The sequence below is a fragment of the Hippocampus guttulatus genome, chromosome 7, assembly GCF_054856545.1.
Source record: "Hippocampus guttulatus isolate MCC_2025c chromosome 7, RoL_Hgut_1.0, whole genome shotgun sequence".
Lineage (NCBI taxonomy): Eukaryota > Metazoa > Chordata > Actinopteri > Syngnathiformes > Syngnathidae > Hippocampus > Hippocampus guttulatus.
In genome coordinates, this window is record NC_141267.1 from 19,013,107 (window position 1) to 19,026,266 (window position 13,160).

Here is a 13,160-nt window from a genome sequence, read left to right on the forward strand (position 1 = left end):
CTCGATGTATTTCCTCCGCAATGCACCACGCTTTAATATCCGCTCCTAAATCATTCAAGTGCGTTCCGTCGCCCAGATGGCTTAAGAAGGCTAAATCTGTTGACCCCCCACCCGCAAATGTTGACTCTTTGCGGCTGGTCAGAGCATTTTCTCATCGCTTCTTTTTGGCTCGTCGGCAGCAAGAGTGTAAGTGACAGCGGCGGCGTTAATCCCTCACGCGAGTGCCGTGAGCGCCAGGGCTTCGGGGTCAGGGTTGGCCGGGAGCTGGCCGCCTGTCAGCACGTGGAAGGGCGGGGTAACCGGGACGCTGCCTGCGGGGGGGCACATGAGGTAGAGATGGAGGCCAAAGCATTCTATGCGATGGGTCTCTCTCTGTTGAGAGGATTACAACAGTTCAAGTCTGGGAAATTAGCCACGGTTTAGGTGCATATACTGGACAAAAGGGGCATGACAATGGCTACAGCGGACGGTCTCGGTGTGTGAAACGAGAGAGTTTCACTGCTCTCTCATGACAAAGTGACAAGTGTGTGCACATGCAATTTTATTTTTTTCCCGACGGAAAATAGAACTTTTCCTTCTATGACAGTCGGTTACATTTTTCCTCATATATATACAGTATATATATACAGTATATATATATATATATATATATATATATGTGTGTATATATATATATACAGGTATATATATATAATTATAATACAGCTTTACTTAAATCGAGCTTTCGCAACCGCTACAGCCGGAACAAAGCGCTGTACAGAACATTTAAAACACTACTTCCAAGAAATCCGACTTGATATATAAGGTGCATCGGATTATAAGGCGCATTGTTGGCTTTTGAGCAAATGGAATGCTTTTAGGTGCCCCTTATACTTCGTAAAATACGGTGTCTATATAAATAATCATATATAGACCCACACACACACACACACTCACTGATGCTCGACTGAGATCTACCAGAGACCAGTCCAGGGTGTGGTGTGGCAATAGCAGCAATAGAGGGAACTTCATCTACTTGGCTGGCTGTAAGGAGACACCTTCTCAGTATAAAGACATCCTTCCAGTGCAATCAGGAGGTCGGCTCCACTTATGATTGGATGTATTGATTTGGCGGGAAAGCCATGACTCAGTCGAGCCAGCACACCAAACCTGCTGAGCGGGCTGCAATGGAAAACAGACAGACGGCTGACTTTCACCGCCTGTTGTTTTTTGAGGGACTGTATGTGTATATGTCTCAGTTAAGTAATGTTTCTTAACTCCATTAACAAACTTCCATATCACCAACACGCGACCAAGGAACAATCCGCAAATTCCTCAGGGCCTCTGCTAAATGTCGCCTGTCTAATGTCACACGGAACTTCACCCCGAATGCCTGCTTCCCGCTCATGCAGCAGATGGGATGAACGTGCGCATCGGGCGGATCCAATCAACGCGACGTCCTCTGATTAACACCTCTCTAATTCGCCATTAACAGGATTATCTGCCGTTATGTGCCTCAGCTCACTCCTGGCGGCCGTTCCGACGCAACTTCACGCATCTGGCGCATAGCTGTGGAGATTGCGTGATGAAGGCCCAACTCATAAACGAATCTAACTCAGGCTGATTTTGAATGGCCGAGTCAAGTCTTGTTTTGTGGGAAGTTGAGGTGCAATGTGCATTAGCCAATTGTCTCCTCTATAAACAAACACAGTGCAGCTCAGCCTCTGGCTAGCTCATGCCACGGCTAGTGGGAGCATGCTTTTTTTCTGTAGCAACCTGACATGCTGCAAGATGGCACCAAAGCCCAGGTTAATAGGAAATTAGTCATTGGTGTCAAGGTAGAATGTTGAAACGATGCATCTAGACTGAAGGGGAGAGGCTAAATTTAGCCAGTGTTGTTAGCGCAAGTCCCAGAGAATTCACGTCACAGGTGGATGTTTTTTATTTTTCATGATAGTAGTAAGATGTTAGTTTCAAATTACTTTTAAGTGTTTCTGCGTATGTTTGCGCAGTAAAGCGCTCTCAAACACCCAAAATCAAGAGAGAAATCACGTTTCTATCCATCTATCTATCTATCTATCTATCTATCTATCTATCTATCTATCTATCTATCTATCTATCTATCTATCTATCTATCTATCTATCTATCTATCTATCTATCTATCTATCTATCTTGCTAGCTAGCTAGCTATCTTGCTTGCTATCTATTCAGTAGCGTTGCTTACTTGAAAGCGGATGTAAATAGAATCTAAGAAATGTGTAAATTCGAAGACTGCACCAGTCTTCTATCTGCATTCTAGTTGCTGTCGGCAGCTTCTCCCATGCATAATATTTCACTTTTTTTTTTTTTTCACATTCTTCGGTGAGAAATAGCCATGGGCGTCCTCCGGGCAGGCAGAGACACCGCATGTTTTTTTTCTTTTATTTATTTCATTCCCCCCACCAATCAGCTTTTTACGTGTCAGGTGTCTGTGATGTATATTCCGAGCGCTTAAGAAAATTGGCTGCCGGACTTCTAAATTGGCAATGACGTCCCCTGATTTTTTTTTTTTTTCGATCAATACATCCGAGACAGAGGAGCCGGCGGACTGCTCTCTGAGGATTTGTTGATGGGCAGCAAACAAAAGATGCCATTTTTCGAGGCCATGTTATGTGAAAACACAATGTGAAGTGAATATACGAGAGAAACAACAGAGGCGACGATGGCGTGTCTTTTCACGCTCGCAGTTTAAAACAGCCACGCTTCTTTCCCTTGTGCGACTGTCTTTGCGCGCTCTTTGTTTCAGAGCTGCTAATTGCCTCAGCCAACGCGGTATTATAGCACATTTGGATGCAAATATGGATAATCGGGATGGGGGAAGATGACGTGCTTAGGCTGGGCTTACAAGATACATTTCAAGCAAGACAATTGTGATATTTCTCCCATGTTGCGCGGTTGAGTCCAACATGATTCGAATTTGTTTTTTACTCCGAGCACTTGTGGACTGATATTTTACTTATTTTTTCAGTGCTACTTCTATTCTGAGGGAAAGTGATGCCATTTCTATTTTTACATTTTCTTTTACATTTTAATTCTGTCATGATTACTTTTGGCGCGATAGACATTTTCTCCATTTTTGTTTTGTTTTATTTCCGCAATGATTTTTCCCCCTACCAGCTTGACATTACCTGCAAAAAATTAACATACTTTACATTTTCTACATCCTTGACAAGCTACAGGAAAGGCCCTTCCAAGGATGCCTGCAGTGTGTGAGAATGCCTCTCCTTTGACCCGCAGTCATCTCGGCAGCTGTGGTGTTTGGCGGAGGGGGGGCTCATTTTCAACGCGGTGTCGGTCGTCAGCGAGAGTATGTGGGTTAGGAAGGATAATCCATGCCCGCCCCAAAGAGGATTGGAGAGTCTCACAGGCTTTGATGACTCCTGAGCCGGGTGTTTATTTCCCAGCGCGTCAACATGGCTGTTTTGTGAACGCATCCGGGTACGCCCTACAGCATTGTGGGTAATTGTGACTGCGCTCGGAGACGAGAGATGAAGGGTGGGGGAGAGGGGTGTCGGGTATCTTTTGCGCCTTATCGCGTCCCACATCGGAGGAATGACGCAAGAACGAAGCCGGGGCGCTAACGAGCATCCACTGAGTTGCCTGCGGTGGAGCCACCGTGTTTGTCGTGCGTATGTTTATTTTAGAGCCGGGTACATTCATGTACTTTGTACCCCGACAACCTTTGCCGGCATCCGCCCTTGTAGCAGGAGACACCATTCAGTCAGTCAGGCTTTTCTCGTGACAGGCCGTGGCCCTAAAATGAAATATCCGAACGGTAGACATGAAGTGAATGCTTGAAAGACTCTCTTCCTTTCCGATACAAGACAACGCTATTAATAAACACACTTTCACATCAGATTCGCCCTTTCTCTGCTGCGAAACAGATTTTCTCGTGATGTGACAACACTAAATATAGGGTCTTTGATCAATCAAAATGGCGCAGTATTGCAGCAAAATGTAAGGGAAGAAGCTGTTTTTATCGTGTATCAATAATCCTAATGTACACGCTGTCGTGTTTGTGTTCGATGTGTGCCTTTAAGGGGCGTGGCTTAGTCAGCAAAGTCAGGAGCTCGAGTCAAGTTGGCCCAACAGCAGCTCTTTGATGGCGGTCTTATCTTCCATTGTTGTGTCGTGTGCATTGAGGACTGTGGCTCTCCTTGCCTACACGCGAGGGCATGACAGTACCTCAAGAGTTCCCAATTGTTGTTTTTTTTTCAAATCTTGTTTTTTTTTTTGTGCATGTATCAGGGGCTCGTTCGCGACCACTGTAACATTTCATGTGTTACTACAAATAAGTGTAAGGCTCATTTCTGGTTGGTTGGCAGGCAATCCAGAGACCTAACAAAAAAAAAAAAAAAGCAGTTTTCTATCTCATCCCCTACAAAGAGGCCATACGAAAAAGAAAAAAAACAAATGACAATGACTGCACTCTTGGCTATGTTCGCGTCCATGTGGTTTTCACTGACCCACAATTTATGCTCAAGCGGCGCGGTGTCAACGAGCCGACTAAGGAAGGGCCGAGCAACAAAACGCTTCCATTTCAAACGCGCAGTAAACGTCATCGAGCAAGCGCGTGTATTAATTAAGCTATCACGTAAACGAGGGAATGGATACTGAATGCATCGCAATCGTATTACGCTGCGCGCCATAAAACAGCTGCTTGATGGGATTTCATGCGGACTCTTTTGATTTCAGTGAGCTCTCAATGGTTTTATCTCGACTAGATTACTAAAACGTATTTTTCTATCAAAAAAAAAAAATCGGTACTGACCAATGTTGTACATTTAAGATCCATAGGTCTGATCCATATTTTTAAAGCAATATACATCTCACTGTAAATAGCTTCCATTCAGACCAAGAATTTAGTGACCCCCTCCCCACCCCCCACCCCCACTTACCAGCACACCCCCTGCTCTGAAGCGGATTGACATATTGCTCCATTCAACCACTTTAGCAGGTTAACTTCCATGTTCCCGCAGCGACATGCTTGATGGTATTCAATTTACTCACCGAACGAGCAGGAATAACTCTCAGAGGCTGGCCCCGCTCGTGTTACGTAAGAGTGCGGCGGCTCGATGGGATCGATGGCGACTTGTGGAGGGGGGGGGGGGGCCTTTGTGTAAAGCTCCCTCCGACCCGCTGTGATCTGTGACTGAAAGTAAAAGATGTCAGCGATATGTAGAGAGGCAAAGGAATGTTAGTTTCCCCGTGAAATATGGACACAGTCAGGTCAGCCAGTTCTCTGTAGGCCTTCGAATTATCCTTTTTTTTTTTTTTTTAACCCTCTGGTTGGGCCCAGAGAATGGATTTTTCTTCTCTGAGCTTGGGTTTGATCCAGATCATTACGGCCCACTTAATGTCCATGCTGATGGCTCCGCAGAGACGACTGGAGGGAGGCGAGGCAGACCTCGTTTCTGTCTCTGATGAAGCGCAAATGGATGAGAAAAAAAAAAAGATTCCACTGGGATTGCTTTACCTGCATTTGGAAAGTCCATCTGCACCATGTCTAACTGTGCTTAAGCGTCGATGTTGATTACTGTGGACGGGCCGGAAGACATTTTTTGTTGAATCCACCTTTGATTTTTCGAAAATACCCAAAAGTAAGTCTTCTCCCACGTGTTTTTTGACCGTGACCTTTTCAGTCTCTCTCATGAATGCATTGACTTTTACCCCGAACTACTACAGCTTCAACACATTATTCATAACAAAAGATTCATGAAAATATCACCCACGCGTTATTTGCCCGACATGCTTGTCGTTGTCTGACACCCCCCCCACTCTTGTCGATGAAGGTGTAAAGGCGCCTCTCACTATGGCCTCTCAGCGGACAGGAAGCGGCGCTCTCAGGAAGGCGAGTGCACGGACAGCACGTCGGAGCTCACCATCGCCACGTTGCCCGGCGACGGGCCCGCGTCCGCCGCCGTGGCCCTGCTGTCAGACGAGCCGGGTTTAGTTAACCCGGCTTTTGATGCCAGCATGGAGGAGCACAGCCAGTCGGGCAGCACCACCAGCCTGGCAGCCCGTTGCAGCAGCAAGAAGAGTGAGTGTGAGTTGCTCATCTTGGTACCAAAAAAATTAATAAAAAAATTGTTTCACTTAGCGGCATGAAATTTGGTGGTTGCGTCGTTCATGGGTAGGCGCACAAAAAGTCTCGATAGGACACAGGAAGCCTTCTATTTTGATTTGGTTAATATTGGTCTTGGTCTTGCCACTGAATTTAATTTAGGAAATTCACAGTTGAAGCCAGTTTTACTTTGAAGCGTGAATTTTGAGTAGACGCACAAAAATAATAATAATAATAATAATTTTGGTTCAAAAAAGCAATTTTTGCAGTTTCAAAAGCCTTCATCAAATTGCCTGAAAATTTTGCTCAGTCACCCCCTCCCCAACCCCCTCCTTTGTAATTTGGGGAAAATTCAGCTCCCAATGTCAGTTTCACTTAGCAACATGAAATTTGGTAGGCATGTCAATCATGAGTGGGTCCACAAACAAATCTCGTGAACCCAGCCTCCAAAATTGATGTCTTCTTTTGATTTGAAGAAGCCATTTTAGCAGCATAAAGGCCCTCATAAATTGTCTGAAAATTTTTCTCAGTCACACATTTTTGGAAAAATTCAGCCCACAAAACCAGTTTGTTTGACTCGCAAAAGTAGACCCACAAAACAGTCCCGTTTCTGAAAAGACAGAAAGTCTGTCAAGTTCGCGGTTGCTAAGGCCCATTTGAATTTACTTTGTGCTATTCTGAGACCAATTTCCTAGACCCCCCCCCCCCCCCCCCACAGAATTTTTTGGGGGAAACCAGTTTCCCTTAGCAACATGTAATTTGGTTGGCATGTCTGTCTCAAGTACAAACACAAAAAAAATCTCATGAGACCATGCTCAAAATATCACATGAAGTCTTATTTTATTTTGAAGCCGCCATTTTGGATGACATTGTTTTGTCCAACGACCGCGTTATGCAGCAAAAGAGAATCTGAAAGAGATGGAGATGGAGTTTAAATATAGCCGGTGCTAGCATGTGTCGAAAGTGACATCTCCCACCTGAACGCAATCAAAATTCCCCGCCCATAACTTCAGTCATCGGGGACCCCAAATGACGTCGTGAAGCACTTTCCACCGCGGGCCGCCGCCGTCGTGCACGTCACCGTCGTGCACGTCACCGTCGTGCACGTCACCGTCGTGCACGTCACCAACGCTGAGCAAGCTGTCACGGCCAGAAGCGACCGCAGCTTTTAAAGAATAATGTGGCTGTCAGGAGCCATCGCGTCTCAGCTCCGTCGAGGGCGGCGAGGGGAACGGTGACGGTGGTGTCGAGGGCACGGTGGGGCATGGCGATGCTATTTTCAGTCTTTTCAAAGTTTCAAATTTGGAAGGTCCCCCCCCCCCCCCCCCCTCATACTTAAATGCGACTACGGGAAGAAATCATACCCAAATAAAATTGCATGATGCAGCTCATAGAAGTTCGACTCAACCCAATGCCGCCACCAAGACTAATTTTCAGACCTGGAGTTTAACGGCTCACTCGATTTTTTATTTTTTTTTAAATTATGTATTTTCCGCAGTCTGCATTTATTATTTCACTTGCCATTGGAACTTTTCGATCACTGTTGCTGTATCATTAAACAGCACCATGTGTCAAATATTTGGAGCAGCACTACCAATCGGTGGAACTGATTTCAAAGGGCAGAAACGAGTCATCTGTTCTGTATTCCCGCGGAAGGAATCATTGGTTGATAAGTGGTGACCAAAGGTTGAACCAATCAGGTGCAAACCTCCAGCAGCCTCTTCTCAGACATGTCCAGACATGTTGACTCCTCGTGTCTATAAAATCCCTCGCATCCTCACTCCTCAACTGCCTTTTTCCAGTGCGGAGCCGCTCTTTCCGGAGGCTCAACCGGGCGTTCAGCGTCCTGCGGAGGACCAAGAGTGGCACGGCCGTCAATCATGAGACCTCGGAGGAGCGGGATAACGCCAGGAATTCCAGCTTGCCACAAGGAGGTACGGTTCAACAAGGAGGACCTTTTTGGAATCCTTCTATGTCAAAAGTGGAATACAATGGAATCCAATTCCTTCAGCCTTGCTGGATTTTACCACCATTTCCGATGATCCGTGGCCACTTACAGGCAGAGTCTGTCATTTTTAAGATTTTTTTTTTCTTTTACATCAATTCTTTCCATTAGTGTGAGCAACGAATATTTGAACAAAAAAAGTGGAGCAGCACATGTCGACACACAATACAACCATGCTCACAGGCATATCTTATTTTTCCTCTGCGAAACACGACTAATATTATCGCAGCCGCTGGCTCCTTGAGTGCTGACTCATATTTCAGTCTGCAAACCTAGGCTCAAAAAAAATTTTTTTTAAGGGATTTAATGCGTGTTTTGTTTGAATCTGGTCGAAAACTTTTTCTTTTTAATTCTCAAGTCAATAATGCAACCCATTTTAGCCAAAATTGTTTGATTAAAGTCAACAGGATGCTATTGATTTATTTAAGGAGTTGAGGTTAGAAATTCCAGAATCCAACGCATTCCTTACCATTGGGAAGTTCCATCACTCACAATTGGCCAGCAAAGAGCCCAGAGGGTTAAACTGCCTCATCTGCACTTTACGATTCCCCGAAGAGCGTGTGCATGTGTATTTGTGACGCCCCCCCAGCTGAAACAAGGACGGTGACACGGCTCCGAGCCCAAGCAGATGTTCCTTTTTAATAATTCAGCTGCACATTGCATAAGAGTTGCATCGCGGGAGGCGAATCAAAACGTGGTGGAGAGTGCACGCCCGAGGCGCTTTCGGACAGGATGTAGCGGACGTCACGGGCCAAGAGTCTTCCTTCATTCGCTCGATCAACTACTTTGATGGAACATCCTTGGGGAGTTGATGAAGCCGTTTGTCTTCCCTGATCATTTACATCAAAGGGGACATTGTTATAATTCACTTTATAACGTTTGTCGACAAAGTAACATGATGGAGAAGTGATACGCACATCTGCCTCACAATCCTGAGGTTCTGGGTTAGACTCCGGCCAGTTCAGTGATGAAGTGCTGCCTACACAAGTGAAAATAGACTTTTTGGGGGGGGGGGGGGTGAGCCCTTGCTTTTTTTGTTTTAAATTGTGGGGGGGGGGGAGCTTTAAAATGCACACCCCGGCGGCACTTTGCGGCACAGTCATATTTGAGGGACCGATGACAAACGAGCAGGGAATGAATATAGTGGGCAGAGACGCAAATGAAAGATGCCTAAGCGGATACAGGCAGAAACACAAGAGCGATAACGGCGGAGTATGAGGAGAGGTGAGCGGAGTCGGGAGCCTTACCTCATCGCGGCGAACGGACTGCACGCTCGCCACCTTGAAGCAATACGCAGACCAAATATTGACTCTGGAAATGGAGAGAGTGCAACGGGAGCGAGGGGGAAGGGACGACACGCCGCTTAGGAAGGTGCAACATCCTTTTTTTTTTTTTTTTTTTTTGGTCTTTTCATTCGGAAAATGCAACATCGCGCTTGTCTTTGTAGGGAATGGCACCATCAACAGCAGTAGTTTGCGTTTGGAGCAAAATTCAAAATGGACAATGCATCCGAGCGAAAGGCCTCCAAATTACAGCACGCGTTGTGAAACGAAGGACGTCTTTGTTTCTTTGTAGTCCGGGGCTTGGAAAAAAAAAAACGCTTTGTTTCACAACAACACTGGCGTGCAACAGCAGCGCAGATTTGTAGCGGCGCTTGTTCCCATGCACATTGCGTACAGATGGATGTGACTAATTGCACAAACATCAAGCGAGGACAATCAGCCAAGCGCCTTTTGCTTTTTCTTGGCGCATACCAGTGTGTTTGAGTAACCTGAGGGAGTCGAGGCAGCTGCGCCGCCATCTTCCCAAACTTCTCGTTACTTCCTCTCCTGTTTAACTTGGCTTTCAAAACGTGTGTTTTAAAAAAAAATTTTTTTTTATTGCACTGTACAGCTGGACTCAAACTTTTCTTCTTCTTCTCCTGGTCCGTCAGTGTTGGCTCTGCCACAGCTCCACCACTTGATCCCCGACGGGGAAGTGACCAGTATTAAAATCACGCGGGCGGAGCCGTCGGAGCCGCTCGCCATCAGCATCGTCGGCGGCAACGAGACTCCGCTGGTGCGCATCCTGATCCAGGACATCTACAGGGAGGGGGTCATCGCCCGAGATGGACGCCTGCTCCCCGGGGACATGATCCTCAAGGTATCACCAGGTCACCGCTTGACTGGATATTGACGAATTGAAAATAGCGATCCTGACGATCGAAAATAAATTCATCGATCTTGCTTTTTGATTCCACGCCATTGAATCCGTTTTTCGCCAACCCCGCCAGGTGAACGGCATCGACATCAGCAACGTGTCGCACTGCTACGCGGTGGCCACCCTCAAGCAGCCGTGCCAGCTCCTGCGTCTCACCATCCTCCGAGAGCAACACCACCGCTACCATCACCCGCACGTGGGCGCCGGGGGCCACCCGTCGCACGGCCTGCCCCATCACCACCCGTTCCGGGACGACAGCGTCCACGTGGTGCTGAGCAAAAGCGCGCCCGACGAGCAGCTGGGCATCAAGCTGGTGCGGCGGCCCGAGGAGCCCGGCCTGTACATCTTTGACCTGCTGGAGGGCGGCCTGGCGGCTCGGGACGGACAGCTGTGGGTCGGGGACCGCGTGCTCGCTATCAACGGGCACGATCTGCGCTACGGAGCCCCGGAACATGCTGCGCTGCTCATACAGGTTGGTGAAGTGCAGACAAAATGATGTTCAGGGGGCCTGATTTGCCTTGCATTGCTTCTAATGGGGGGTGGGGGGGGGGGGGGAGCTGTTTATCTGCCTCGCTGCTGTTTTGGCTAGCAACGTCGATTAAAATCAAGTTCAAATGTCTGCGTGAGAAAAATAGCATCAATGAAGTGAGTCATTCTGCTTACTATGCATTCTTTATTTTTATTTTCATCATGGAAATATGAAGGTGTTTATTTGTCTCACCGGGAATGGACGCGCACTATTTGAGGAACCACATCAGTGTTCCTATGGCTCTCTTTCCAAACTTTATTAAAGGCAATTGTAGTGATTTGCGGGTAATTGCTTGGCTGTCGACATTTGATTGCACCGATTCCCTGACAAAACCGTGCCAGTCGTCGGTTGGTGCGTTTGTTGGCTAATGGCGTTTAATTGCTGTTAAGTCGTTCAGGGTCTGTGGGCCTGAAGTTCTGACTGACTGGCTCTGCCGGCTACTCCCTCTTGCACTCCCCGACCAGGCACTTTCTGACAGAGATTAACAGCCAGCCATCCTGAAATTAAATTAGGCCAATTAAGGCAATAATGGGCCCAGGACTGGCTTATTAAGGAGTTGAGCTCTGTGCAGCAGAGACCGGGGCGACTCTCAGAGGAGGTGAGGTGACAGAAACAGTCGGTTCGTTGTCAGGCAAAAGTGTGAATAAATGCATGTGAATGGGAGGTCACCGGATGGCAAATGCAAGTTATTTTTAAAAAAAGTACCTCCTGTAAAAGCTCTCCTACTACAATCCAAGCCAATCAAAGAAATGCCAGAACACGTACACAGTCGCTTATGCTCCTTCGGGGAGTGACTTCAATAAGAAATGAGTCTCAATTATATTTGCCGCAAGCTATTTTAAGGCTGAGAAAAAAAAATGGAGGATGAAAGTAATGGAGTTTGTCATCATCGCCTTTTGGAAGTTGTTATGAATCCTTTTTTTGGCCATTATTTTTTTTTTAAAACTCCACAAGCTATTTACTGGTGTTTTGTGGAGTCTCTTAGGCTACGCAAACGTTAGCCTGCTAGCTAATGTTCGTTAGGTGACAAATGGAATCAATAGGATGACACGTACCACCACTAACTTTTTCTCTGGACTATAAAGTAAAAACTTTTGAACGCTTTATTATACTTGTCCAAAATATATTGGGGTTTTTTTTTTGTTGTTGTTGTTTCCAGTTAGCTAATGGTAGCCAACTAGCTAAGATCCATGCTATTTGAAGCTTTGTCACTCAGATTTGGCATTTACTCATAAAGCTGACACAAAAAAAAAGCGATGAAACATTTTACATGTATTTAAACACCAAAATGTTCAACCAAGACATATACTGTAATTTTGTTGAAATGACCTCTGCTATCTTAATGCAACATCATATACACGCTAACGGAGAGTAGCGCGGATGAAATGATCAACCAAACCTTATTTACCATATTGAACAAAGCTCGTCTTATTTTGCCAGGCGAGCGAGGAAGGCGTCCACTTCATCGTGTCCCGTCAGATCTGCTTGCCTGCGCACGACATCCTCCAAGAAGCTCCATGGGGCATGGACGGCCCCCCGCCATATTCCCCGGTGGACATTGAGCAAACACTGCTGGTCAGCTCACACAAAAAAAACCCACGCTGACATCGAATGTGACTCGGAAATTAATTGATTGCGAATCCCGTAGGACTCGTGTCAGAAGCCCGCCTGCTACGAGAAGACGGTTACGCTGACCAAGGAGCCATACGACTCGCTCGGCATGGCCGTGGCCGGCGGCATGTCCAGCCGCGGTTGGGACTTGCCCATCTACGTCACAAACGTGGACCCCGACGGAGTTGTAGGCCAGGAGGGTTCCATACGCAAAGGTAACATTGGGATACACACTTTTTATTTAAAAAAAATTGCTGTGTCAAACGCAAACCAAAAAATGTTCTGTACCTTGAATGTGTGATGAATGAAATACATTTACATTCCATGTTGTGCACTACCAGGCACAATTTTACCGCACTAAGCAGCGCTGATGAATTTGTGCCATATGCTGATTGACGAACACGCGTTTAATTATGAAAGTTAATCATGCGGCGGTGGTGGCTCAGCGCTCCGCAAATTGTCTCCAACACAGAGAAAATATTAACATTAGCGGAGCACCGGGAAGGAGGGAACTGGTCTGCTGGATCATTTTATGTCATGGCAATACTCGTGAGGGAGATTTTGCTGACTCGTGTGTCCTTAATGCATATTAGGCATGCCATTGAACCTCCATGCATGAATCTCTCTTTATGGGATTCTGAAGGCTGAATGGGTCACATTGCTATGTTGCGCACAATTGTTGCTCTTTCACCCTCCTTTTGTTATTTATTTTTTTCCTAGCGCTTTAGTGCTA

General features: G+C 46.4%; 1 protein-coding gene and 1 long non-coding RNA gene across 3 annotated transcripts in view; one reads left to right on the forward strand and one right to left on the reverse strand.

The window, feature by feature from the left end:
• The window catches only part of lnx1 (ligand of numb-protein X 1), a 32,249-nt gene that overhangs the window by 16,409 nt on the left and 2,680 nt on the right, over positions 1–13,160 (forward strand). Inside the window, exons 5-10 of one of the 2 annotated variants that reach the window (XM_086115277.1) lie at positions 5,812–6,065; positions 7,886–8,017; positions 10,022–10,230; positions 10,361–10,759; positions 12,257–12,391; positions 12,465–12,642. In XM_086115277.1, coding sequence (XP_085971403.1) covers positions 5,812–6,065; positions 7,886–8,017; positions 10,022–10,230; positions 10,361–10,759; positions 12,257–12,391; positions 12,465–12,642 — 1,307 coding nt within the window. The remainder of the gene's footprint in view (positions 1–5,811; positions 6,066–7,885; positions 8,018–10,021; positions 10,231–10,360; positions 10,760–12,256; positions 12,392–12,464; positions 12,643–13,160) is intronic. The other variant, XM_086115278.1, reaches the window with a different exon arrangement.
• LOC147202884 (uncharacterized) lies at positions 8,746–9,421 on the reverse strand. Its single transcript, XR_015101348.1, has 3 exons — positions 9,336–9,421; positions 9,006–9,067; positions 8,746–8,918 (listed from the first exon to the last, which is right to left on the reverse strand). It is a non-coding gene; the product is annotated as an uncharacterized LOC147202884 (long non-coding RNA).